Raw genomic sequence first — 27,916 nt, 5'->3', positions numbered from 1 at the left:
CCATATAAAATAAGTCTTCAGAATTACGTTTTAGTTAATTGTCAGATTTAAATTTTCTAATGGCCTTAAATATACCTGTATATATGTCTTTGCAGTTCTTTAACTCAACGTTTAAAACAAATTGGTCCATGGCTTATGTAAACACTTGAAAAATAAATCTATTTAAATGTTTTATGTCCTTCCCTTTTAAGCAAATATTTCATACCTATACCTTAAGGAATTGTCTTGCTACACTTCTGTTGCATTGGTGGGTTTGTTTCAGTAACTGGGTTTACCTGGGTTCACCTCCTCAAAAAAAATACTGTTCGACAGCCTTTATGATTATTAATTCAATAGTTTTATCATATTTTTGCTATATTTTAAAACTTAATATTTTATCCCAAAAAGACATCCAGTGGTATTAAACACCTTTTTCCTACGATGTTACCTGATTTTAAATACTTAATTGTTCAAATGTTTAAGTTCAAAGCTTTTTTTTTTTTTTTTGGCAGTATTAAAAGCTAAGAATAAATATATCTATGCAAATAGCTTGGCTCAACTTTGGTATTGAAAGGTTAATATTACAGATTTTAGGCTATTAGGAATAGTTTTGCTGTCAGTTGGAGAATAAATTTAGTGTTTCTGAAAACTCTTACCAGAATTTAAACCAAGCCAGAGCGATAAATTGTTTTCCTTTTGCAGCTCCACAGTTGTTCGACTTGGGATTTTGTACAGAGAACTTTGAAACAGCTGTGGTTTCATTAAACAGCAGAGCTGAAATGTTATAAGCTACCTGGTTTTATAGAGAAGCAAAGATTCTAACATTTCTTGGGATTTCGTAGTTTAGTATCAGATAATAATGTATCCTAAAGATTGGTGATTTTTCCGTAGGTGTGCTCTGTTTGCTTTCTGAGGTCTTGTTTCCATAGGAATACTGTGTATCCAAATGCCCATTTTTTTTCCCCTCTCAACAACAGTACCAGAGGACACCTAGTGACACAGAGCATCGCTAAGGTGGAACCGCAGTACGTGGAAACGGGGTAGCTTGATGAAATCAATAGCGATACCGTGTTTGCTCCAACAGGGTTGAGTTTTGCAAGCAAGATTTATTTGGAACAAAGGATTTTAAAAAAAGAAAATCCGTGTTGCCATTGCGATGGAAGTTTGGTTTATCCCCTTTTTACAGTCAGTTAACGCAGAAGTCGCCCAACTAAGCAAAGACGGGATAGATGTGGAAGTTCCCAGCTCCCATCACGGAGCTGGTCTGTATCCCCGTGGGCCTTTGCCAGCCGGCTGCGCACAGGAGCCTGCGTTATTTCCAGCTGCTAACTTGGTTTGGGACATGTGATACGTAACTGAGGAGACATAGGTAATTTAAAATTAGCTTTCAAAACGCCTGTATTTTTCCTGGATGGAGAATCCTTGTTACTTAAGCAAATTACTTTCTGTTCGCTTGTTCTCACAGTAATAACGTTCTTTCGAAGGCGAGGCCTTGGTGCTGCTGCTGGCGTGTTCTCTAGCTCAGGTTCGGGTCGCTCGGGCCTGAACTGCGGCTTCTCGCCCCCTTCTCCTCAAGCGGGGTGCAGGTACCTGCTCAGCCCTGTCTTCTGAGGCCGAGGGCATTGCTGCCTGCCGGCTACGGCCGCCGCCCTTTTAAAAACAATTTTATCGGCCGCTCGATGAGTTTCCTCACAGAGCCTGCTCGAATGAACGGCAACCGCGTTCAGGCAACTAGGCAAGGTTTTGCACAGCTAACACTGTAAATTAATAAATGCGCCGTCGAAGCTCTGATCAATGCGTGTTTCAATGTAGAAAACCAGCTTAAATTCTTCTGCTTTTAAAAAAAAAAAAAAAAAACATATGTGTGTGTGCCGCACAGGCGAGCGGCGGGGGCAGCCCTGGGGTCCTGCCGGCGTGCGTGGCGCGCGCGCCCTGGGCCGCGCGCTCCCACGTGGTGTGCCGCGAGCCGCCGGGACTGTCGCTGCCGCCTGAGGGGGCGGCCGGGGCGGGCGGCTCTGCCCGGGCGGCACCGGGAGCGGGGACGGGGGAAGGTCCGAGCGGCCCGCAGCCATGCAGCGCCGGAAAGTGGACAACCGCATTCGGGTGCTGATCGAGAACGGGGTGGCGGAGCGGCAGCGGGCCCTCTTCGTGGTGGTCGGCGACCGTGGCAAGGACCAGGTAACCCTCTCCCGGCGGGCGGAGGGGCTCGCCCTGCCTTCGAGGCGGGCGGGGGATATGTGTGTGTGTGCTGATATTGAACCCAGCCTTGGAAGAACGGCTGATCTGTAATCCCCCGGTACCGGCTTTTTCCTCTGTAAAGCAAGTGTGAAACCCGCACAGACTGAGGCAGCGATGGCGAGCCTCCGCCTGCGGCCTGTGTGGGGTAACTCACCGCGGTGCGGAAACACGAAGGGGTGTTAGAAACGGTTGAGGAGACTTTGTCCTTCAACATCTCCAGTTTGAGAAGCTTGTGAACGTTAAATAAAGCGAGTGCGGGCAAATCGGAATGTTTTTTTTAAACTGGGGCAAAAGATATTTAATTTTTTGGCTAGTAGGCATTTTTTTCCCATCTCGGTTCTGTTGTGAGATGTTACGGGTTTGTGCTTGAGCCACGTTTTACCTACTGAGTCATCTTGTGGATGTCACCACACCAGAACTTGGACCAGACCTAGCTGCTAACGTTGTATGGAAGAAATTAACCACTAAGCTTGTTTCTCTTCAGAGACTCTAGACTTGTGCTTTTCGAGTGGCAAGGGGAAGAACAGCATGGCAAAACCGTAACGTTTTAGGATAAGTCAATTCAGTTAGCTCCAGTTCCTGGGGAAGTAAAATAAACTAGTTATAAAAAAACTTGGAAAATAATGAGTTGACCAGGTGGCAGTACAAGAAAGTTGTCATTGATTTACCGCTAAAGTGGACAAGTGAGTTCTGGTGGGGTGTATCCTGAGTCTGGCTGTGTTCAGTATTTTTCACTGGTGACTTGGATTCCAAAGCAGCGAGTGTGCGTACTGAATGTGCAGGCTACATAGCAGTGAGGTGGGTTGCCAAACCTGCTAGGGGATTAAAATTCAAAATGAAACTTTGTTAAATTGTAGAAGAAGTCTGAAATACTTTGTGCAAAATCTCTACTGAGAGAGAAATACTAGGAACTGTACTTAGCCTGGAATAATCGCCTTCTGTTTGTGCAATTGTTAGCAGTCCTGCCAAAGAAGAATGCAAAGGAAATGGTACGTATAATTCAGTGTCTTCAATGTCATGCAGCCCTGGAGAAGGCAACAGACACACAGGTCTGTGTAAAAAGGAATGCAACCTTCGCAGAATGTCAAGGGATCCTTCTGTTTTGTACAGGGTTGGCTGGTAGAAAACATAGCTGTAAAATCAAGTATAGAAAAATATTTTGCTCTTCGATGTTCTCTTGTGAGTACAGTTGCTCATGAACGTTTCTGTGTTTTGGCAGGTGGTTATACTACATCACATGTTGTCCAAAGCAACTGTAAAGGCCAGACCCTCTGTCCTATGGTGTTACAAAAAGGAGCTGGGCTTTAGCAGGTAAGATACCTCTTGTGTCTCACGCTGCAGCCGCTGCTCTGTGTGAAGCAAAAGCTCTATGACTGGTCTGCTGAGCATAGGTTGCGTGATTTGGTTGTAAAGAGAAAGAGGATTAGTTCTTGGAGGAGCTATAGGAATTTTGGTCTTCCAGAACTAAAATTTGGCTTCCATAATACAGTTGACATCAGCACTTGGTAATTCTGGTTTCTTTCTGTAGCTTTAACTGTTGTCCTGGACCAATCTCTCACTCACCTTTTTAACCTTAAAAGGCCAAAACTTTAATTCCTCAGCTTTTTAGCCTCAGTAATATTTAGGACTGAATGCAGATTAAGCATTAGAATGCCTTCATTTTGAAAAAGTGTTTAAAATTTTAATTCTTAGATTTGTGTGCGTACTTACAGTCTGCACACAAAGTCAGGAAGGAAGTGTTACCTGCAACTGCATGATTCCAACCAAGGGGTTTCTTGCAAAAACAGCTGGTTCTGTGTGCTATCCACCACTTTGGGCTGAAGGCACATGGGAACGTATCGTGAAAGCAGCAAGTGTGATCCAAGATTTTTTTCCTTGGAGCCTGCGCTCTGACTTCCAGTTAGACTTGAATGTAGGCCTCTATGCACTTTTCTCAAACCTTTTTCCAAGAAAACTTCTGTATAATTTTGTTCTCCAGCCACCGTAAGAAGAGGATGAGACAACTACAGAAGAAGATTAAAAGTGGAACTTTAAACGTAAAGGACGATGATCCTTTTGAGTTATTTATAGCAGCCACAAACATTCGCTACTGCTATTACAATGAAACTCATAAGATTCTCGGTAACACTTTTGGCATGTGTGTACTTCAGGTAAGGAGTTAAACTTTTGACTTAAAAAGGGCATTGCACTGGTATCAATTGCTTTCAGTTTAAATGGTGCAGGAAGTTTATTTGTTGCTTCTGTTATTTCAATTATGATGGCCTTAGGTATCTTTTACAAGTTTTGTGAGGATGAGATAGCCTTGCTGGTAGAATTTTAATGGGATGTTGGTTAATGCAAATGTTAAGTGTGGATTAAATCTTGAGAAATAATGTTTTCAGATTTTCTGTTCCTTTTAGTAGGTGCTAGTCATGCTGGTGAACTTTAGGCAACTTTGAAGTTGTATTTATTTCCTAGGATTTTGAAGCCCTGACTCCAAACCTGCTAGCGAGAACTGTTGAAACAGTAGAAGGGGGTGGAATAGTGGTGATTCTCCTGAGAACTATGAACTCACTGAAGCAGCTGTATACAATGACCATGGTATGTTCAACGTAATGTGTCTGTTTTATATAAGCAGGTACATCGTGGTGATGCTAAATTTTGCTTTTGTTATCTGCCCATGTAACAGAAAGTTAAGTAAAAAATAGGCCTTTTGAGTGTTTTGTGACCTGTTGCTGCGTGAGATCAGCTTCACAGCTACTATATATTTCTAGATATGACCTATTCACGCTGAGTATACGTACCCATAGAGCAGGAACTGTTTCCCTTAGTAATAATGCTAGTAGGTGAATTAAAGTGATAGACTATTTTTTCTTAGCATCCCTGAGGTGTTGAAATGTTCCCTGCCTGGCAGAATTGACCTTTAAGTCAGACAAGAATAAGTAAGACCATTGTGAAAAGTATTGGTGGGAAAAGTACATTTTTAACAAGTATTTGGAAAATGTGGATGTTTCACAACAAACAGAAAATCAGAATCCTGTCTGGGATGCGGTGTTGATGAAAAGGGAGACTGTAATCCACAAGAGTGGAAAAGAAGTTGGGTTATCCCATGAGTAAGAATCTTGTAAACATCACTCTTACTGCTGTTCCTTCTCCAGACTGACTTTTTGTTTTTGTTTCAGGATGTACACTCTCGATATAGAACAGAGGCACACCAGGACGTGGTAGGACGGTTTAATGAGAGGTAAGTTATTAAGAGTGTAAAGGATCTAAACTGTATGCCCAAGAAAAGCATCTGGAACAGCATCGTGTATTCATATTAGGAAAACATCCTATAGGTTTACATTGGAATAGGGCTTCTTGGCTGCTTCAGCGAAGTTTTCTTGTACTGTTCTGGAAATGAATACAGTTTGTAGTTGGAGGAATTGTATACAAAATTTTGGCCTATGTTACAAGGAGTATATGCAAATAGGCCCAAATTTATAAACTGGTCTGAGTCCCTTTCTTGAAACGCTCTGTAGAAACATAAATGCTCCAGATGCACCGAAGTTCAGATACTGATTGCACTGCTGTAAAACGTAAAACTGCTTAGTGTGGAGTATTCTCTGTGGTTTTAGAAGTGTCTTGTAAAGGTGTTTTCTCTCCTTTTGTTGTACAGAATAAGAAGCTCTTATTGAGTGAGCGAGCCCTAGCTCTAGCCATAGGAAAATTGCAGAAATCCTTCTTTAGCATGCAGGTGGTTGTGTGATGTCAGAAATCAGAAGGATGAATAAGCCAGCACTGACTGCAGTCTTTGGGGGTCAGTGCTTGTCACAAGCGCTGTGGATTCACGTTTTGCACTTTCGTGCAGCTACCTCCCTCTTAAACGCGCTCTCAGTAGATTGTCTTTAGTTAGCGTTCTTCTTTGGAGGCATCCTGGTAAGTGGATACCTGTTTTGTGTAGATGATCCTGATTTTATGGTAAGAGGCACACTGCCAGTTGTGTGAACTGGTCGTCGCTCAGCTGTAAATACTATGTCTGGGCTTAGAAAAGAGTTTAAATTAACTACCAAAATGCAGTTATGTTGCTAGTGTTTTTACTGAGTTGCCTTTGCTTAACTGCCCAGGTTCATTCTGTCTCTGGCCTCATGCAAGAATTGCATCGTAATTGATGATCAACTGAATATCTTGCCCATCTCCAGTCATGTTGCAAACATCACACCTGTTCCACCACAGTCGCAGGTCAGTAAGCAACGTCAGCTGTTTTTTCTTGGGAGAAATTGGTCTGAGGTGACCACAGTATGTTAAAGATTTAAAAAAGAGGAAGCTTTCCCTTCGCCCTGATTTATATCAAATAATGGTCTTGCAGAGAGGAAGTAGAACGTTCTGCAAAGATTATACCTGGTATGGGTGAAGCATGGGAAGCTGTCTTTTCTTTACTCCTTGTGTTTTTTTCTATCATAGCTTTTTTTTTGTGCTTGCCTGTATTTATCGATTTTGCTGTATTGCTGTTTAGCCTAGCGAGGTGGAGCTTAATTGCTGGGGTTGCTGTTTCAGAAGTGCATAGAGAGATTTCAAGCTGATGGACCGTTGGGACGAGACAAATAAAAAGACCTTTCAATGGTTGGAGGGCGGGAAAACACTTTGGAAATAAGCTCGGGAGACACCTGATACCTAGAAGCTGTGGTAGTTGTTTCAGTTTCTGAGTTACGCATGCCACGTCTCGGGAGACATTCACTGAGTATAAACCAGACATATAGCTTGCACTGTTAGAAATGTATCCTTTTATCACATTCAGTTGTAGACTAAAGTAAAATGAAACCAGTTTTAAATAGAAATCGTTAAGCTTTTGAGTTGTTTTGTGTGGCCTAAGAAATACCAACATAGGTTCTGTCAGAGGTGGTAAAAACATTTAACAGAGCACTGATTTTAAAGAACAAAACAAAATAACCCCCCCTTAGCATTATAACAATATTGACAGCAGCACAAATGCTTAGCTGTTGGATGGATAGACTGATGCCTTTGGAATTTTAAGTGACAGTAAGGAAAATCAGAGTTCATTCCAATTTAAAATTGATTGCTTTTCTGTCCAAGTTTATTGTTTGCCTTTGAAAATCTTGATACTCGTTTGAAAACTGATCTATTGCTGCTGCAGTAGTTTTTCCCTCTATGTGGCAATATGTACACCTCGTATGACAGGTATAACAAAGATCATAAAATTTTGGTACAGCCTGAAGACTGAAAAATGAATTAACTTCTTCAGAAAATTTGTCCATTGTCTCTTCTTCCTAGCAATGCCATTCTCCAGTTACCATGTACTGAAGAATCCTTTCCTTTTTTCCTCCAAGCTTGGGGAAGCCAGGATACCCACTGCTTGTATAACTGTTCTTGTACACCGCTTGTGTAACACTTCAGAAATTGAAGTGTTAAGTATCTGTCTGTCCATCTAAATTTTTCTGTTTCTAGGGAGTATATTCAACTTGAGGTAACATTTCCTTTCAGATATCTTTCTCTGCCTGATAAAAGATACCAGAAGACATCACAAAGGTATAAGTGTGCCAAAGTGTCCTTTACTAATCCTGTTATGGTAAATCCTGTGCTTATAGGAAGATAGCCTCCAGCCACAGGACTTGGAGCTGAAAGAACTGAAGGAGAGCTTGCAGGATACACAGCCTGTAGGATTTTTGGTGGATGGCTGTAAAACCCTGGATCAGGTTGGTGTGGTGATTAAATTTAAGATACTCTGTGCTTGACAGGTCACCTTAAGTACTGATGTTTGTGTCTCATCTTGCATGCAGTCAAATCTGAGTGTCAACAGTGATGGGTGTGGTCTTAGAGAATTTCCTTGAAAAATTGGTTGGACGTGGTAGTTCAACAACAGTATCGGTGATTTTCATCATGAAGTTGAGAATGAGTGGAAGGACTAGAATGGAGACAGGAAGCTGATCTGGAGAAGTCCACATTTAAAAAGATGATGAGCTCTCAGGGTTTGAAATAAGTGGGAAACTTAACCTGAAGTTTCTGTTCAGTTTAGTTCTGAATAGAAGTTGAAAATCTGTATCATGTTTTAATATGCCCCTATTCCTGCCTCCCTTACACTTTTTTTACTCCAATTTGAGAATCACTGACTAGTGCAAAGGAAGGCTCTATTGCAATTGTCTTTCCTGTTCCAGAGTACCCACTGAGAAGCTGCAGTTCAGCCTGATGGCTCCCAGAGCTGTGTACTGCTTAAGCCCTTTTATAGCAGGTCTTCTCACTGCCCAGATATGTTGGTCTTCCTCCTCTGAGAGCAGTGTGCCTCTTCCCGTCTTGCTGAATATACTCTGTGGTCAGTGGTGTGGAGGTAGTAATGGAAAATTGCTGTACTGATTGTTGATCTGTGTTTTGACCTGAATAATTTCAAGAACTCAGTGGGTCAAGGTTACCACTTCTTGTATGTTATTTGTCTGGGTTTTAATGTTCAGCTCTCCCATCTTGTCTTTCTCTTCCTTCTTCCTGTTCTAGGAAAGAAAATATGTACTAGTGGTAAGTTTAACTAATGCTGAAAGCAATTTACATGCAGCTGATTTTTGTTTTCTATTTTTTTCTGATCATCAGGCAAAAGCAGTTCTAAAATTTATTGAAGCCATTTCTGAGAAGACTCTGCGGAGTACTGTGGCATTAACAGCAGCCAGGGGACGTGGTAAATCTGCTGCTTTGGGACTGGCTATTGCTGGAGCAGTAGCTTTTGGGTGAGTGATCCCCCCCCATTCTCCCAGGCTTTATTTGCATCCATGAGTTATAAGAAAGAAAAAAAAAGATGACAGGATCTGAATATATTTGTAATTTCCAGTCTAAATTTCCATCCCTCCTTTTTATTCTCCTTATATCTTTTGATTGCTGCATACACTGATACTCAAGTTTTTCTATTTTGTAGTAATAAGAAAACCTCAGTCTTTAAAAATCAAAATAATCACACATAAATTGACATAAGTGTCTAAAGGAATCTGCTGTGTTTTGGTTATTAGGTAAAATCAACCCCTCATATAAAGAAAACATTCTACTTAGTATGCATATGTAAAATTTGTCAGAAGAAGAGTTAAACTCTCGTTTCATTTTTCTGTGCAGTTACTCCAATATCTTTGTCACATCTCCAAGCCCTGATAACCTTCACACTCTCTTTGAGTTCATATTTAAAGGCTTTGATGCACTGCAGTATCAGGTAAGGAGAGCAGACTCTTTTACAATACTTTTACAGCGTTCCTGCTTAGGAGGGGTTTTGCATCTCATCTGTCACTTTTGTAACATGTATTAGCTACCAGCCTTTTTAGTAATGTTCTGCAAAAATGAATCATAGTACAGTTATGTTTCCTTCTCTATTTGTAAGCTGGGTAAATCAGTTTCTTTGGGAAATAGTTTTTAACATAAGTAAGTCATTTCTCAGTTCTCAGGCCTCTGAAGCTTTTGTTATAAGAGTTTTTAACTAGAATCTGAAATAACTGTACTCATAGTGAGCTTATTTTGATGATAATGGTAAACGATATTTTTCTTAGATCTTGGCTTGTTCATACTCTTTAACACTGTATTCTTTCAGGAACATCTGGACTATGAGATTGTTCAGTCTTTAAATCCAGAGTTTAACAAGGCTGTTGTCAGAGTGAATGTGTTCAAGGAGCACAGACAGACCATTCAGGTAACTGGCCTCTTTTGCGCTCTTGCCTTTCTACTTTTTGTTCCTAACTGTTGGCTTTAGTGATGCTGTAGTTGTTTTGATTTTAAGCATGTTCATTTTATGTGATGTGTAACTGTCCTGATTGATCTTGCTTTAAGGCAGACCTTTTTTTCTGGTGAGTGACTTTCACAAAATAGCTTATTTCTTTCTGTGAATAACTTGTAGATTACAAAGCTCCCTTGGTAATTGCTTGTGGGTTTCTTCTTGAAAGAAAAGCAAAGGAAGGTGAAAGAAACAGTGAAGGAGGAGCATATGTTTCTAGCGATTAGATTACCTTTATTTCCATGATCTCTGCAGATAAATTTGTGTGCAAATGTGCAAAACAAGATGTGTGACTTAGTCCTTGTTAGGGTAACATGAACCCTCTTCCGACTGTTTGTTTTCATGTCTCAGTCTCTGGCTTGATGGTCTGTCCTGGTTTCGGCTGGGATAGAGTTAATTTTCTTTCCAGTAGCTGGTATAGTGCTGTGCTTTGGATTTAGGATGAGAATAACATTGATAACACACTGATGTTTTAGTTGTTGCTCAGCAGTGCTTGCACTGGTCAAGGACTTTTCAGCTTCTCATGCTCTGCCGGGTGCACAAGAAGCTGGGAGGGGCCACAGCCAAACTGGCCCAAGGGCTATTCCATACCATGGGACGTCATGCTCAGTATAGAAACTGAGGGAGTTGGCTGAGGGGCAGCAATTGCTGCTCGGGGATGGGCTGGGTGTCAGTCGGTGGGTGGTGAGCGGTTGCATGACTTGTTTTTTTCCTTGGGCTCTCCCCCCCACCCCCCCCACCCCGTTTTCCTTTTCATTACTTCTTCTTCTTCTAATTATTATCATATTTTATTTCAATTATTAAACCATTCTTATCTCAACCCATGAGTTTTCTTACTTTTGCTCTTCCGATTCTCTCCCCCATCCCACCGGGAGGGGAGGGGAGGGTGAGCGAGCGGCTATGTGGTGCTTGGTTGCCAACTGGGGGCTAAACCATGACATCGTCATGGAGAACAGGGACAACAGACAGCTTTTCAGGCCACCTCTGACATTTCCCTAATTCCCAGACAAGCTGTTGTTGAAAATGACAGTGTCCTCTCATTCCTTGCAGTACATACATCCTGCTGATTCTATGAAACTGGGTCAAGCTGAACTTGTTGTGATTGATGAAGCTGCCGCCATTCCTCTACCCCTGGTGAAAAACCTGCTAGGCCCTTATCTTGTTTTCATGGCTTCTACAATCAACGGGTAAGGCTTCAGCAGCAACTGTCTTCCTGGGAAAGCAGTTGCGCAAGTGCCAGTGGACTGTCTCTTACCTACGGTACTTTTTTTATGACGCACTATTACATCAGGTCACGCTAATTCTTGATCTGTCATGGAACTGCTCCTTAAAATAACCAAGAGTCAGTACTTGAACTTGCTGCTTTCCTATGGTTCCACCGTCGATTCATTAAGTGTTTGACTTGCGCCTCTTCTGTTCTGCTACAAGGAGCAAATACATAAACAGGATTCTGCAAGTCTGTTAGGAGAGAGGGAAGAATGACATCTTCCTTCCAATATGGTGAGACTACGAAAGTGACAGGGCACGCTGCCCTGTCCTACATGCGTAAGAACATCAAAAGGCAGCGATTCTCGCAGATGGTTGGGGCCCTCACAGGCCTCAGAATGGCACATAGCTCTGGGTGGCAGCCTGGTTCTGTGCTGGAGCTTCCCCATGGCTCAGGGTTGCTGTTTGGTTATTTGCTTCAGACTTTCGTCTTCTGCTTTTCAGGTATGAGGGTACTGGTCGATCACTATCTCTGAAGCTCATTCAGCAGCTCCGTCAACAGAGTGCACAAACCCAAGTCACCATGACAGCAGAGAACAAATCTACAGCCACAGCTAAACTCGCCTCAGGTACTCCATTGTATTCTGGACTGCAGTGTATAACCATGATCTCCAGTGCTGCTGACTGGCAAGCCCTGTGGGTATCCCATGGGTCCGTGTACTTTGCAGCTGTAGGAAGGTAGGGGTATGGGAAAATGAAGGAACTCTCCTCTGGTTTTTCCTCATGATTTTCAGATGTAAAAGCTTTTAAGGGATGAAAGCTATATGAGTAATGATTTTTTAATCTCCTGGGAGCCCTTCAAAGGACACTGATCCTATTGGATTCTTTGCTAGCTGTAACTTCCAACACTAGATGTTCTTCTCTGAAATCTGTTTGCAGCTCGTACATTGCATGAAGTCTCCCTCCACGAGTCAATCAGATATGCCCCTGGTGACCCAGTTGAAAAGTGGCTAAATGATCTGCTGTGTTTGGACTGTCTCAGTATCACCAGAATTATTTCCGGCTGCCCGCTGCCTGAGACTTGTGACCTGTATCCTTATTCAAATGTTGTGCCCTGATCAAAATATATTGCTTTCAGGTGAAGGAGGCTTTTTCAAGCTGATTAATAGTGGGTTCTCCAGCTAACGTGATAGCCTCAGCACATGATCTTTTGGCAAAAGTCTATTAAGACCACACTTGTGGAGTTAAGCTCTTACCACTGCCTTATAAGCCTGGAGGTGTATGTTACCAGGACATTACCAAACTCCAGCTTTACTGCAGGGACAATCCTAAGGAAGGGTTGAATGAAGGGAAGCCCTTGTTGCAGTTACAAAAGGTTTAGCTTTGCAGATGAAGGGTGTGAAAGCTATGAACACTGCCCAAAGTCATTCCTTGTTGTAGATTCTAAGAGCATGAGCCAGCATGTAGCCCAAGGCTGTATTGAAAATATTACTCCTAAACCAACAAGGAGCTTTTTCCTTGTTTCCAGAGAAGTTGTTTCCTTAACCCCTGTGTTTAGATACTACGTAAATAGAGACACGCTTTTTTGTTACCACAGAGCATCAGAAGTTTTTCTGCAGAGACTGATGGCCCTCTATGTGGCTTCACACTACAAGGTAAAGCTTGTGCTACTTCTATCAAAATTTCAGCTAGGAATTTTGTGGAGGGAGCAGTGCTTGTTATGGCAGTCTAATTGAGTTGGCCTAATTGAAGTTTCTGAACAGCTTCAGTTGCTTCTTGGTGTATACAGACCTGTATTCTCCTTTCTCTGAGAAGATCTCTGCCTTGGTCTGGGCTGAATATACTGGATTTACAGATATCTGGAATATTTTTGTCTTGAGAAGTTCCGGAGACTAAGTTCTAGATGAGCGTACAAGCTTGTCAGAATAGTATCAGTGATGAACCTCTTTTGCAGTTCTCCTTACCTTATTCTAGTAGCCTCAAGTTAACCAAAAGAGTAGTACCATTGTACTACTGAAAAGCGTAATAATTCATCTCAAGGTGTCAAGACCATGGGTGACTAGTAAATGTGAATGGTGAAGTCTGTAAGTACTGAAGTACTGAGTACTAAAAATCTAACACTTAAAAAAAATTATTTAAGGTTTGGTAGATTAAGAGCCAAGTAGCTATATAAAAATAGAAAGTTCAGTTCCATACATATTAGAGCAAGAGGTTTCACTTGAGAAAAACAGATGCTGTCTGGTAGTATAACAGCCATGAACTGGCCTGTGAGCTTCTTCATCCATCAGTATTGTACTAGTTCCAAGTTTCTTAATAGCCCTAAATTCAGAAAATGGAGGATTGTTTAAAAGTCAGCTACTAACATTACGCTGGACTTTGAAGCTCTTCTCATGGAATGATTCTTCAACTTCCTGATATGTCTTTACCCTCCAGAACTCACCCAATGACCTTCAGATGCTGTCTGATGCACCTGCCCATCATCTTTTTTGCCTTTTGCCACCTGTTCCACCTACCCAGAATTCGTTACCAGAAGTACTTGCTGTTGTTCAGGTAAGAGAGCAGCATGTATCTATGAAGTGAATTGTTCAATAATGAAGCAGTACACTGCTGCGAGACAGTGGATTATGACAGCAGTGTACTATCTAGGAGTAGAGGGTAGCTGAAGGTTGTGGTTTTGTGTGTCTTACAACAGTGTATTAGGGCTGTTTTTTTTCCCCCACTTTCTTTTGTTAATGGTAATTGCTGTATAAGTACATTGTGATGCTGATCCTTTCACATAGACCTCCCGGTCTCCACAATGTGTTTGTGCTGAGAAGCTTTCTGAGGAGCTGAACTACTGCTTCAAGAGATGACTTTGTCCTCCCATTTCAACTTCCTGCAAGGAGAGTTGGTTCACTGGTTCACTCTGCTTATGCCATGTTTCTAGCATTCCTTTTATTGCAGTAGAACTGCAAAAAAAACAAACTCCTCAGATATATATGCTTAGAGATGTAGAAATATTTCAGTCCTTGACTGTTGCATATCTAACTATGCTTCCTTCCTTTCTTAAGAACACAGATTCTTAATTATCTGTGTTCAATGCATCTAGTTAAGCCTATAGTTTCTTAAAAGAAAAAGCCCCATTTACATGAAAAATATATGACATTTAAAGAGAAATATTGGTGGGACAAGCTTTTATGTTTGCTGTTGATGGACTACAGAAAATGCATGGAGCACTTTCTATGCTTTAATCTCTTCAGGCTTCTGTTGCACCATAGTGTAACGCCTGCTGCTTCAGATGTACCTGGCTGGCCCGCTGGTGTGCTTTTTGCGACAGGGCTTTTGGGGGCAGAGCCTGTTTGTGGGCATGTACGTGTTTGCTCATCGTGTTGCAGAGCAGGGATCGCATGAAATGTCAATACTGCATAATGGACTCAGGAACTGAGTTGTGGTGGGTTGACCCTGGCTGGATGCCAGGTGCCCACCAAAGCCGCTCTATCGCTCCCCTCCTCAGCTGGACGGGGGAGAGAAAATACAACAAAAGGCTCATGGGTCAGGGTAAGGACAGGGACAGATCATTCGCTAATTACCGTCACAGGCAAACCAGACTTGACTTGGGGAAATTAGGTTACTTTATTACCAATCACTTCATAGTAGGATAATGAGAAATAAAACCAAATCTTAAAAACACCTTCCCCCCATCTCCCTTCTTCCTGGGCTTAATTTCACTCCTGATTTTCTCTACCTCCCCCCCCAGTGGCACAGGGGGACGGGGAATAGGAGTTGTGGTCAGTTGATCACACATTGTCTCTGCCGCTCCTTCCTCCTCAGGGGGAGGACTCCTCACACTTTTCCCCTGCTCCAGCATGGGGTCCCTCCCATGGGAGACAGTCCTCCACGAACTTCTCCAACATGAGTCCTTCCCACGGGCTGCAGTTCTTCACGAACTGCTCCAGTGTGGGTCCCTTCCATGGTGTGCAGTCCTTCAGGAGCAGACTGCTCCAGCGTGGGTCCCCCACGGGGTCATAAGTCCTGCCAGCAAACCTGCTCCAGTGTGGGCTCCTCTCTCCATGTGTCCACAGGTCCTGCCAGGAGCCTGCTCCAGCACAGGCTTCCCATGGGGTCACAGCCTCCTTCAGGCATCCCCCTGCTCCAGCGTGGGGTCCTCCATGGGCTGCAGGTGGATATCTGCTCCACCATTAACCTCCATGGGCTGCAGGTGGAGATCTGCTCCACCATTAACCTCCATGGGCTGCAGGTGGAGATCTGCTCCACCATTAACCTCCATGGGCTGCAGGAGGACAGCCTGCCTCACCATGGTCTTCACCAAGGGCTGCAGGGGAATCTCTGCTCCGGCACCTGGAGCACTTCCTGCCCTCCTTCTTCACTGGCCTTGGTGTCTGCAGAGTTGTTCCTCACATATTCTTACTCCTCTTTCTGCTGCTGTTGCGCAGGTTTTTTTCCCCCTTAAATATGTTATCCCAGAAGCGTTACCACTGTCACTGATGGGCTCGGCCTTGGCCAGCGTCGGGTCCATCTTGGAGCCGGCTGGCATTGGCTCTGTTGGACATAGGGGAAGCTTCTAGCAGCTTCTCACACAAGCCACGCCCGTAGCCCCCCTGCTACCAAAACCTTGCCATGCAAACCCAATACATGAGTATAAATTGTGATTCTGCTGTAGTGGAGTGGCTGTAGGAGAAAACACTTTTTCTCCATTAATGGTCTTTTACCTTTTCTGGCAGGTGTGCATGGAAGGAGAGATCTCTCGCCAGTCTATCATGAACAGCCTTTCTAGGGGAAAGAAAGCTTCTGGTGATCTTATTCCCTGGACCATTTCCGAGCAGGTGAATAATTTGTCTGTGTACTCACACCCAAGATACATTTCAGCACTATTTCTTATCTCCAGAGTGCCCATCTGTGTTCTTTAAATTGACTTTTGTCTCTTACGCAGTTCCAAGATCCGGACTTTGGGGGCCTCTCTGGTGGGCGTGTTGTTCGTATTGCAGTTCATCCGGATTATCAGGGGGTAAAGTATTTTGGAACCCAGTTATTGTGAATAGTCAGCAGTGCTACCATGAGAATGGCTGTACAGGCGGAATTCAAGAACAGGGCAAACATTTCAATTGCTGCAGTTGTCAGCATTTTAAGCTTGGGGACTGAGCCAGCGGTAGTAACAGAATGAGGTCAGATGCACAGAAATGGTCAGATGCCACAGCAGGCTGGGGGGCATTGCTTTCCTCTGGTGGGTAGCAAACCAGGGCTCCTGTCATTACTGGGCAGCATTGTAGCGTGCCAAGCATCCCAAGCAGCAGTATACAATCAAGATCCAGTGATATTTATTGTGAGATTAGCAAATGCTGACGCTGGTGTTCGGCATTTTCTGAGTGCCAGAGTTAAGCACCAAGAATCATTACACAGTCCTGAACTACCAACTGGGCTCTCATCGTGATTTTGGACGTGCAGGTTCTGTAGTGTCCTTCTCCATGGAGCTGCTGTGTAGCAAAGAAAAAGCATTTTTGCAGTGACTGAGCGATCTCTGCACTGATGATTGTTAATGGGTTTGTAAGGGGAGAATGTTGTTGCCCTGTCTTAAAAACCAGATGCATCTTTTTGCTTATAGTGTATTGTTCCTACTTCACAGATGGGCTATGGCAGCAGAGCTCTGACTTTACTGCAGATGTACTACGAAGGCAAATTTCCATGTTTGGAAGAAAAAACAATTCAAAAGCCAAAAGAAATTGCAACTGTAAGCAGTGAGGTATGGAGCTCAGTGCATTTCTTGTATTTTCTGTTGTGCTAAGCTGTTTGTTTTTCACTGTAAGTCTCGATAATGATTTCTCTGTGTAAGGAGGAAATTATTTATTTTTTATACAGAATAAGAGATTTAATTTGCAGATTTCTGTGAGGATTGCTACTAAGCCATTTCCACTTTCTCTTTCAGACTGTTAGTTTATTAGAAGAGGTTGTGACACCTCGGAAAGACTTGCCTCCTTTGCTTCTGAAACTGAGTGAGAGACAAGCTGAAAACCTAGACTATCTAGGGGTATCTTATGGCCTAACACCAAGATTACTCAAGTAAGACGTTATTCTATTTGCTATTCTATATTACGTCCAGTGCAAAAATATAACTATATAAATTATATGTATTAAAATATATTATATATAAATAATATAGATGCAGATATTTTAGCCCTTGGGCATTCTCTCTATCTCTGCATGCTTCAGTTGGTTTCTAAAACTGGGACAGGTCCAAGCCCACTTCTCCTGTAAGACCTTTTCTTGATGTAGGGCTGATCCTAAGCGTGACCCCTTCAGGGTAGTTTTTCCTCAAACTCCTCCTGAGGGAAAACCCATTCCCTTCTTGGTTGTCTCTCTGACCCTTCTAAACAGTTAATTAGCTTTAATTGCTCAGCTTTTCCAGGCTAGAGAAGTAGGAACAGCCTGTAATAAGTAAGGAGAAGTTAAATACTACTTCCTCTGACCTGTAGAAGCTTGAGCTGCTGCTGACTTCAAAGCTAGTTGTTAGTTTCCTGAGTAATGTAAATGCTTTTCACCAGCAACTGCAGCTGCTTCTTGCTTTTCTTACTATGGAGGAACTGAGTTACTGCAGCTGTAAATCATTTATTAATTTTTCTTACGTTTTACCTCCAGTGTACAACATAGTTTTATATAAAAGCATACGATTTTATAATAAATGCTAACTTTTTAAATATTATCAAATTCTATAAAATACCTAGGTTTCTGAGACTTTCTTAGCCATAGTGTGGGAAGTGGTGAATCCATAGTTTGGGAGACAGTTTCAAAATAATGCAGAATTCTTCCTGTTGCTAGCCTAAAAGCAAAGCAGTCATTTATCACCTAAAACCTTGGTTCCTTGCTGGCCTACCCCCACTTAGAGAGGTCCTAGGGTGCTGTACAAGCACATGAGATGAGACTGAGTTCAACAGAAGAAGTAAGAGCAGTGGAGGCCAATTTGTGACTGACCCAGTCAGAACAACGTTAGACAGCTATGTGTGATTTGGCATTTCAGATACAGAGACTGTAGCCTGTTTTGTCCCATGGCAAGCATGCTGCAAAATTCATGCCAAAATGTGACGGTGAATTGTTTAGCCATGCAGGAGAGCATCAGAACTGAATGGTTATTGTGAAATAGTCTTAATCTTTGCAAATTATAAAGCAAATGGTTCAGATGTCTTACTTTATTTGAGCGATCCCTCTCGGGGCAGAGGGGGGAGAATAAAGTGTTTCACTGCTTCTTTTTTAATTATTTGCTAGCTGTGGTGGGATAGATAAAAGAAGGCTGAATAGTGGGGTAGGGAGAGGCTGGGGTGCACACGTAGGGCTTCCTGCTGAAATTTTGCAACATCCTGCGCAGCTGATGAGTAGTTGTCCCATGGCCTGTGGAGCTAGGTTGCCAGTGACAGTTGCTCTGGGGCCTGGCTTCTTTCTTTGTCTGGGATGCCATATGTTTGGTCTCAGCAGGTCTTTTTATGCTAGTCCTCCTTTCACTGGGCAAAATGAATTGTAGGATCAGTTCACTACTAAGATGCAAGAAGGAACAGGAGGATGGAAAGGGATGTCAGCAGGATTTTGCTGATCAGTCTGGGATTCTCTCTGGCCCACAAGTGACTATCTGAAACCTGGAAGTTGCCAGGGAAAATCATCATTCATTGAAAAAGAGCAGAGTCTCTGAAGTAAACTGTAAATCCTCAGCCCCTCCCCAGGGTATCCCTTAGGAGTCTGTGGTATTATTGGTCAAAACCTCTTTGCCTGTTTTTAAAAGAGGCCCTGGAAGCATGTCAAATACAATAATTCTTGTATCATTTCTCTCAGTCTTTGAAAGTTTGTTCATTTTTTGATATCACAATCATTATTTTTCACTCCTCTAAGTTAGAACCGCCATCAGCTTGACTGCTGTTACCACTTTCTGTCAGTGTTCATTTTCCTTTGTTGGTGGGGTGTCTTACAGACTTTTGCCAAGTTTTCAACAGTTGTTCTTGTACGGTGGGTAGATTGCATTTAACCACAAGTATTATTGTAGAATCAACAGCTCCGTAATTCTCAGTGCTTTTTCTCTTTTCCCTCTCCCCAGGTTTTGGAAACGTGCTGGATTTGTGCCAGTTTATCTAAGGCAGACACCAGTAAGTAGCATACTGTTTCTGAATGAAATCCAGCCCTATTGAAATCACTGGGCATCTTTCCATTAGCTTCTGTGAGATGTGATTTGGGCAGGGAAGTTTTCTGAGACTACATTTGCGGTTTGTTTTATGTTCATTTTTGTTCTTTGGGCCTATAGTTAGCTAAAGGAGTAAAGTTTTAGGGTTGTGTATGTGGTCTTCTAAGTAGTTTGCAGTTAAAAATTAGAGCAAAGGTGCAGCTGTTGAGGGTTATTAATGTGGTCATTGGTAAAATATGCAAGTGGCCCTTGAACTGACTGCTCTTGGTTTTCAAGGTGTTTACAAAAAATAGCACTAGCAGTTATAGTACTTTTGGAGAGAATAATTTGTTTGTCCTGTGTCACTGCATTTTTCTTTCGTTTTTCTGGCTCTTGAGCTGTACCTGGAATTTGTAATACTGGTGACTACTGGTTACCTCAAGAAGCCAAAATCCCTCAGCACTGGAATTTACCAAATTCTAGAAGTTCTAGAGGAAACCTATGTAAAAATAGGTTTTTACATTAGGTAGTGGTGATCAGTAGCATGACTTGTTGTTGTTGATTTAGAAGACTTTTGCCTTCTTCAGTTGAGCATAGAGTGCAAAACCTTCATGTGGATGATGGGAAATATATTTTATTTATTAGAATGACCTGACTGGTGAGCATTCGTGCATCATGCTGAAGACGCTGAATGAAGAGGACACTGAACAGGAGCCTTGGCTTACTGCCTTCTGGAAAGGTAACTTTGATTTTGCCAACACTAGAAGAATCTTCTGGGATATTTATTCTAGAAGTCCACAGAAGTCGTTTATTTTATCATCTTGTCCTATAGATTTTAGGAGGCGGTTCCTTTCTCTGCTTTCCTACCAGTTCAGCACATTCTCTCCCTCGTTGGCATTGAATATTCTACAGAACAAAAATATCAAACAGCAGCCACAAGCACGTGAGTACCCTGGCTCACAACATTCAGTTAGATTGCAGTTTAAAGTCTATGTATATCTTTATCGGAGTTCTCAAATACATGATTATATGATGTCTCTTGTGAAGTGCCATGAATTGCTCTTGGTCAGTTACTGTGTTTTGTTCCTATTATGCAGAAAAATGCTTGTATTTCTAAGTAAAAGCTAAGAGGACATTTTCTGCCACTGCAAAGGGGTAGTGGTGGGTTTTTGGCATGGGGTTTTTTTCCTGCTTTTTTGATTGAAGATTTAAGTAACCCAAAATTAGAGGGCTTTTGACTGTAACAGCTAAATGCATGACAAAACATGGATGGATACTGACACCTGCCAAATCCAGTATGGAATTAAAAGGGAAGCCTTGAATAGCAAGGGTCAGTAGGCAGAGCAGCTTGCTTAGGATCTTAGGCAGAACGTTGTCATCAGAAATTTGGAAATTGGAATCTGATGTCTTTCGGAGAGAGAGGCTTTAGTTCAACTGCATGTTATTGGGCTCAATGCAGCACTTGTTGGGGGAAATACACAGGCGGTATAAAAAAAGGGGCCAGACAAGACAATTCTAACAGTCACTTCTGGCTTAAAAGGAAATTGCTGTTTTCTCAGTATGCCCAGCAGAGGGGAGTCCTCTTGAGAGAACTTGGTAATCTGTATCTTGTGGGTTTTTAGTATCTGTCTTGGTGAAAGAGTTTTGGTTGCTGCTACAAGGGAACAAAGCTCTTGAACAGCAAAACCAGTGTAAGACAGTTCAAGACTGGGCAAACTGTGTTTCTCAGCCCTCGGTGTTTTCAGTCTCTCTGGCATCTTTGAGTTGATATGCTGGTCTGTTTTGACAGTTACAGTGTTTTTCATATGGGTGTATGCCTGTCTGAAAAGACTTTGAATAACCAAGCCAGTCTGAATAGCAGTGTTGTACCTAGCGTGTTGGATTCTGAAGTGAACCTATGGGGTAGCAGTTGGCCTTTACTCAATGATGTGAAAAGGAACTTGTTAAATACTGAGATCCTGGATAGCTGTGAAGAACAGTCTTGACATTGTCATCTTTTTATTGTACCTATCAGCCATCAGCCGTGCTGAATTAGAATCAGTTTTCATCCCATATGACCTGAAGAGATTAGAGATGTACTCTCGCAACATGGTGGACTATCATCTCATCATGGATATGGTACCTACCATTGCCAGGATGTTTTTTCTCAACCAGATGGGTGATATCTCTCTCTCTGCTGCACAGTCGGTATGTATCACTATGAGAACAAGCCATGCTTCACCTCTCTCTGTATATATATTTGGAATAGTTTCCTGTTTCATGTAATCTTTAAAAAAAGACTTTGCTTCAGTTAATTGCTTCTTCTGTAGTCTTCCTCATGATTTCTCCTGCTTGTAGTGTTCTTCCACCTTTAGCGTTTGCTTTGAATAAACTTTGTAGGGATCGTATTCTGTTGTGTGTTCAGTGAAGTACTCCATGCATTTATAATATGGTGTGAACTGTGGCTTAAAAACCCCTCAAAGTCTTCTGGCTCTTGAGCTGTACTTCAGGAGAAAGGTATTCATCTGTACTAAGTATGGAATGGCACCTGCCTTCTACAGCGTAATTTAGGGGTGTTCCAGTGTATCTGAGCAAAGCTTCAGCTTGTACCAGAGAAGCCTTGTACTACTTGAGTAGAGTAAGGACTTGGTAAAATGTAGGGAGTGTGGAGGGTATTATATATTTGTATTTGCTCTAAAAGCCTCTATAACTGAAATACCTGTCATTTCCTCAGGCCCTTTTTCTGGGGATTGGCCTACAGCATAAATCTCTGGACCAACTGGAAAAGGAGCTAGAACTGCCCAGCAGTCAGTTGATGGGCCTCTTCAACAGAATCATCCGCAAAGTAGTTCAGGTAATAGCATCATGACAAGCTTTGTCTTGGTTGTATTGGACCAAAGTGTGATTCCAGTACTGAGCCTGACACTAATAGAAAGGTGAATCAGAACCGTGTATCTTTAACATGTCCCACATAATTGACTGTAAACTTCTTTGTAAGATAGGAAAATCCCAGTGGAAAAAGCAGGTATTTATGGCATTGATTTATGTAGTGTTTTCCCAAATAATAGTTCTTGCCTTATGTTTTGAATGTTGAAATGTCCTGACCAAAATGCTGAGCATACAAACCATGTTGCCAGCTGAGCCTGAGCTATTTGTTTATGGTTGTTCACTGCATTGGTGGCATCTCAACTTTTCTTGAGAAAAAACTTTTCTAATGTTTAGACATAGACTTGAAGTCCAGTGAAATAACTGGAAAGTTTCAGATCTGGTTTTCTTTCTCTCTAATGTCTGTGATAAAGCGAGTTAACGTGATGAGTTATCAAACGGTGAGACGGACAGAATACTTGCCAGCTGCTTGCAATTGCTTGCTGAGTCTGGGGCCTCTGGTTCTCAAGGATCAGGATACAGTAGCAAAGCTGCTGCAGTCTGGCACAGGTTGTTCATTGGAGGGGTGATTTGGTCAGCATAACACCCTTATAATTATCTTGAAGAAAGTACCATACAAAAAAATAAATATGCAGCTTTTAGCTGCAAATGTTAATCAAATGATGCTGTATTAATAAAGTATGTTGCAAACTATGAGTGACATTGAGTGCTGACTGATTTTAGTTTTATACTTTTTATAAAAGCTGTATATAATTCTGCCTTCAGGAAGCAGCCTTGAGCTTTCTATTTCAGTATGATGGAATGCATGCATCAGAAATAAACAACTGCCTGATAATATTTGCAAGGTTAGAAAAGTTTCATGGGGACAGACAGCATTTCTTATTTATTTTGAAGCAATAACCTAGAAGAAACATCAAGTCTTACATGTGTTGGCTTACTTCATTTTCAGTTGTTCAACACAGTCCAGGAAAAAGCTGTGGAGGAGCAGATGGTGGCAACAAAGGATATTGTAATGGAGCCAACACTGAAATCTTTAAATGATGATTTGGTAATTATGAACTTTCTTCTTGATAAATATGTAAACACTTCATGGAGTTCCCTTGAGTGTAGAAGCCTTGTAATCTAAATTTTCATGGATGGAAAGAATTCCACATCAGGTCTGTCACTTTATGGTAGTTAAAACCTGACAGCTTTGCGTTACATGCTTGTAGTCATGCTTTGTTAATCTGCAATATAGATTTTTCGCAGAACCTACTAAGATGTTCTTGGAGTTACATATTAGAAGTATATGTATACAAATAACATTAAAATACAATTCTATAAAAGAGATAAGCTTTTCAGGATCATCTGGTATTTGTTTTAGGGGATGTACTTCTCTTTCAGTGGGAAAGGTGTTTTCCTTGCATTACATGGTCACTTGCACTTAGAACTTAATGCATCTGTTGTGCTGTCCTGTTGTAGGAAGAAGCCGCAAAGGAATTCCAAGAAAAACACAAGCAAGAAGTGGGGAAGCTGAAGGAAATGGACCTTACACAGTAAGAATTTATCTGTATGAGTCTCAAATCCAGTTTTCCCCCGATATCTGTTTGAATGCTGGGTCACTCGTGCATCTTGCTGAGACTTGTGCACAAGGCTGTAGCTGCAGTATCACAATCTCAAACCATCAATAAATGAGAAATAGCAGTGGGTATTTTCAACAGTGGCCAGGTAAGATAAGCATATGCTACGCTATCTTACCGCAGTTACGCTAATGGAAACTTTGGGTATTGTGTGCCTGACAGCCAATAACTTAGTCTTCATCGGCTCTGTTAGCAGCTGCTTTGTTTCACACTCAAAACATTTTTTCCAGTATGAATTAAATTCAGTAACAACTTCGCTTCAAGGCCATTCACCTGTTTACCTCGGTACATGAATTCATTGCCTGAGAAGTGTGTCATACTCCCAAGTGTGAACTTACTGACTTCCCTTTTTCTGCTGGTGGTTTGAACAGAAAGCAAAAGGTTACGAGTTAGCAGATCACAGCTGATCAGCAGCGAGATCTGTCTGTGGAACGGTAGAACTGAATTGTTGTTAGAGTTGGGGCTGGCTCGTCGTTACAGTGCTACAAACAGAAGATGTGCTGCAAACAGGAATGCTGGATCAATTCTCAGCTCTGTCCCAGTGCCTCTGGCATGAGCTTGAGCACATTCTTCTTTTACATCTGTTCTCTTTTGTCACTTAAATGGTAAAATATTCCTGGCAGTAGCTCTTACTATGTATCTATGTGTCAGTCATGATCCTGGCTGTGTACAGTATGTATATTATACATATATAAGTTACATAGTTCTGTAATATGGAGTAATAAAGCAAGCTGCCTGGCTGTGGACTGTTTTTAATTTTACAGTTTCCCATGCTTCTAGAAATAGTCATTAGTTTCCTCAAACCAGGATACCCAGGTCCTGTTGTCTGCCATCCAGCTTAGCTGTGTGTGCAACTCCAGTGAAAACAGTATCTGGCTAATTTTAATATTATCTTCTTTAACCAAAAAAACCCCATCAAAACCCCAAACCAACAGAAAAAGAACAACCAACCAAAGCTTCTTTTAGTAACTACAGTGTGCACAGATGCCTTTTAACTGCTGTAGAGCTGGACAATTTGTAGGATACTGAGTTGCTGAACCAGCAATTTACTTGAAGTGTCAGCAGATGTCTCTTTTTCTGGACCAACAGGAGTTACACATGCCACGGATTCTCTCCCTTCTCTCTCTCCTCCTCCCAATTTTTGTGTTATAAATCCTGTTTACTACACTGGCATCTCCGAAAAGTTGTCCGTTTTGGCTCTAGATTAATCTCTGTTAAATCTGAGAAAAGGAATAAAAGCTGCTTTGAATCTTTGGTTGTCTTGTGTGAAGGAAAGACAAAAATGGATGTGATTTGAAGTGACTTGCAAGTCGGTCACATTAGGAAAACAATATAACCAGCATTTTTTAAAAGTTTTAATTCCATTTTTTAGCGTTGATAGTGTTACATACCTGTTTGTCATTTTGGACCATGTTCCCTTTTTTTTCACCCAGAAATAGATTTCTGTTCTCCTTCATGAGGAGAGACAGACAAAAATCTGTTTGGAACACTTTTCAATTCAGGTTATAGAAAACTAATAGAAGAGACAGAACTGTTTGATTTGAAAGGCTTTGTCCAGTATTGTTCAGCCTTGTATGAACAAAGGCTAGTCTACTCTAAATCTCTTAAGAACTTGAGATGGAGAGCAACCACTCAATTTTGCTACAGGACTGCTTTGCCTAGTTAAATTTGTATGTAATTTCCAGGGTACTTGAACACCCAGATGAGGGGCACAGAATGTGAGCTTATTTGAATAGCAGTTGTCTTAATTTCTCTTTTCAAAAGAAAGCTGCAGGTCTTCAGTTTTTCCTGGACTGATGCAGAAAAACTGTACCATTCAAGCTCACTGGTGGTCTAAGAGCAGCTGCTAATTCCACTAACTTTCCATTATAAGCCATTGCTTTTTGCATCCTCTTCCTTTACCACCACAACCATCCTTCTCCTCTTTTTTGGCGGGGGAAAAAAGAAAATAAGCCTTCAAGCTTTTCTAATGAAATCTGTATAGTGAATATAGATCTCACTGTGGTTGTCAGGCTTAAAGCTGTAGTGATTGAAGGTCTATCTTTTAAGAAATCTAGTGGGCAAAGTAGAAGTATACACCCCTGCTATGGAAAGTACAACCTTTGTGGCCTTATTTTTTGCTTTCATAACAGCTGTACTCTACTCAGCACTCTGCTTTTCTGCTGAGAGGCTTTCATAGAACAGGTTTGTGATGTTTACAATAGGGGCTCCTGCGAGAACTTCATTCGACACTGACCGGCTTTGGATGGGGACAATTGTTGGTTGCTATTGACCTAGTTTGGACTGAGTCTGCTGACAGAGTCGTGACAAGCTATTGTATCCCTTTGCCTGTCTAGTTTTGTATGTATTTCCAAATACTGATTTGGTTGGGTGCTGACGTAGTGGCTTTGTTTGTAGAGTAGTGTGTGCCTGACTATATAATCACCTTATTTTTTTTACTTTGTGCTAGCAATTTTACTTGGATTTTCCTTTACCTTTTTCACTTAGATATATTATCCGGGGTGACGACGAAGAATGGAATGAGGTGCTGAGCAAAGCAGGACAGAACGCTTCCGTCGTCAGTTTGAAAAGGTTAAGGAAGTTGAAATATTCCACAGAGGTCTCTTTGGTCTTTCCTGCTGCCTTTATTATAACGTTTTTCAAAAGAGTGAAGCTGAAGAGTTAAATGCAGATAAAATGAACTTAGCGTCCTTGATAGAGTCTCAGTTTTCCTGGAGAAATCAGGGTGTGAGCACCTGAGAGCTCTACTGGGTACTCAGTGGTTCCTCTAATGGCGAGACTGCTGCTGTGAATTCTGTCTTGCTCTAGAGTACAGTCCTGTCTTCATATAACTTAGTTGCTTATTGTAACTTTTTTCTGTTGACATGGTTAAGTCTTGATCCTGATCAGGCACAGAGGTTGGTACTATTTCTCCCTGGTGTCACTTTTAAAGAAAGAACTCATTCCACGTAACCATCCCATTTGCTTTGGAGCTAACGCTGGGTGGGAGCCTATGATAGTCCCATTGGAGAAAATGCAAGTTCAGGGAAGAAGAATTCTTTCAAATGTGAGCTTAAGCCTGCAAAATATTGAGTCTGTGTTTCTGCAATTCCTTCCTTTTCATCCGTCTTCTTTTTTCTACCTTGCCCAGCATGGGGTCTTTCCTCATCTTTTCCCTGGGGATTTATAGTTGAGACTTGCCTGCTTGCTTATTTCCCCTTCCTGGGGTGCCTGACGGCTGAAGTAATTATGTGATCTCTGTTCCACCCTTTGTATATTCATGGGTTTTTTTAATGAATGCTGGAAGCTGTGAGTTTCCAGAAGCCTTACAGGAATGAGAGAGTCTTGTCAGTGCTTATAAAGATTGGAGCTCTGTCATGTTTCCTCTAGTCAGAATCCAGTGCAGGAACAAAATGGTATACTTAAAACTGTCAGTGGTAATATTTTTTCTAGGTACTCTAAATTCCAGATGCCCTATATGAATTGCCTTTAGGACACATAACTTAAAGTCTTGAAAAGCAATGACAAGAGCTAAAAATCAAGATCTTACAGGGTTCAAATTGGGTTTGAGAATCTGAAGACACTAGAAAATCTAGGTCATACTCTTGTTTGTGCTTTCTCTAGCACCAGTTTAAATGACCCAAGAAACTGGAAGTATTTTCTCCCAACCACAGTTCTACGTAGACCCTTGCCCCCCTTTTACAACAAAAATTTCCCAGCTGGATGGGAGTCTAGTGTATTTTTAACAGATATTTTGTTCCTGTTTCCCAGTGAGAAGAAGAGAAAATTAGAAACAGCAAGAGGACCCAAGCAACTGAAGAAATTTAAGAAGACTAAAGATATAAAGCAGAAGTGGAAGAAATGACTTTAAAGCCTATCAGTGAACTTGAATTAACAAGTGACGGGTCTGTACTTAAGAAGTACTATTCTCCTTTAAATCAAAAGACTTTCTTTTGGGGGGTGAGAGCTGGAGGGAAGGAAAAGCCTTAGAGGCATTTTTGAAGTGTTTGTATTACGGGAAGTACAGTGACACTGCCAGGAGACAGTCTCTGAAGATTTTTTATGAAGTGTGACTGCAGAGCTCGAGCGAGGCACTGTGCAACACACTGGGATATTATGAGGGTGTGTTAGCAGCTACAGAGTTTCCATTCAAAGAGGGCAGATCAATCTGTAAACTTTCCCGTA

General features: G+C 41.8%; 2 protein-coding genes across 2 annotated transcripts in view; one reads left to right on the top strand and one right to left on the bottom strand.

Annotated features, from left to right (window-relative positions):
* The window catches only part of CD59 (CD59 molecule (CD59 blood group)), a 266,459-nt gene that overhangs the window by 142,080 nt on the left and 96,463 nt on the right, over positions 1–27,916 (bottom strand). The window lies entirely within an intron of this gene.
* NAT10 (N-acetyltransferase 10) lies at positions 1,908–27,916 on the top strand. The gene is made up of 28 exons (XM_075501952.1): positions 1,908–2,157; positions 3,437–3,528; positions 4,196–4,367; positions 4,675–4,797; positions 5,379–5,440; positions 6,303–6,417; positions 7,782–7,889; positions 8,773–8,906; positions 9,283–9,376; positions 9,749–9,847; positions 10,979–11,115; positions 11,639–11,763; positions 12,074–12,224; positions 12,693–12,789; positions 13,568–13,684; positions 15,856–15,957; positions 16,065–16,139; positions 16,755–16,871; positions 17,055–17,188; positions 19,206–19,254; positions 19,914–20,007; positions 20,101–20,211; positions 21,283–21,455; positions 21,982–22,101; positions 23,083–23,181; positions 23,595–23,668; positions 26,240–26,323; positions 27,503–27,916. Exons 1-28 carry the CDS (start codon positions 2,050–2,052, stop codon positions 27,594–27,596), a joined length of 3,060 nt encoding a protein of 1,019 aa, XP_075358067.1. The 5' UTR covers positions 1,908–2,049; the 3' UTR covers positions 27,597–27,916.

Source organism: Mycteria americana, chromosome 5 (genome assembly GCF_035582795.1).
Source record: "Mycteria americana isolate JAX WOST 10 ecotype Jacksonville Zoo and Gardens chromosome 5, USCA_MyAme_1.0, whole genome shotgun sequence".
NCBI lineage: Eukaryota > Metazoa > Chordata > Aves > Ciconiiformes > Ciconiidae > Mycteria > Mycteria americana.
Note: the sequence above shows the minus strand (reverse complement) of the source record. Positions and strands in the feature narration are given on the sequence as shown.

Bases quoted from the DNA above. Each gene is read 5' to 3' on its own strand.
- NAT10 (XM_075501952.1), top strand. From the start codon at position 2,050: ATGCAGCGCCGGAAAGTGGACAACCGCATTCGGGTGCTGATCGAGAAC. The intron at 5,441-6,302 runs GTAAGTTATTAA...TTAACTGCCCAG, and splicing joins GTAGGACGGTTTAATGAGAG to GTTCATTCTGTCTCTGGCCT. The intron at 21,456-21,981 runs GTATGTATCACT...TCATTTCCTCAG, and splicing joins CTCTCTCTGCTGCACAGTCG to GCCCTTTTTCTGGGGATTGG.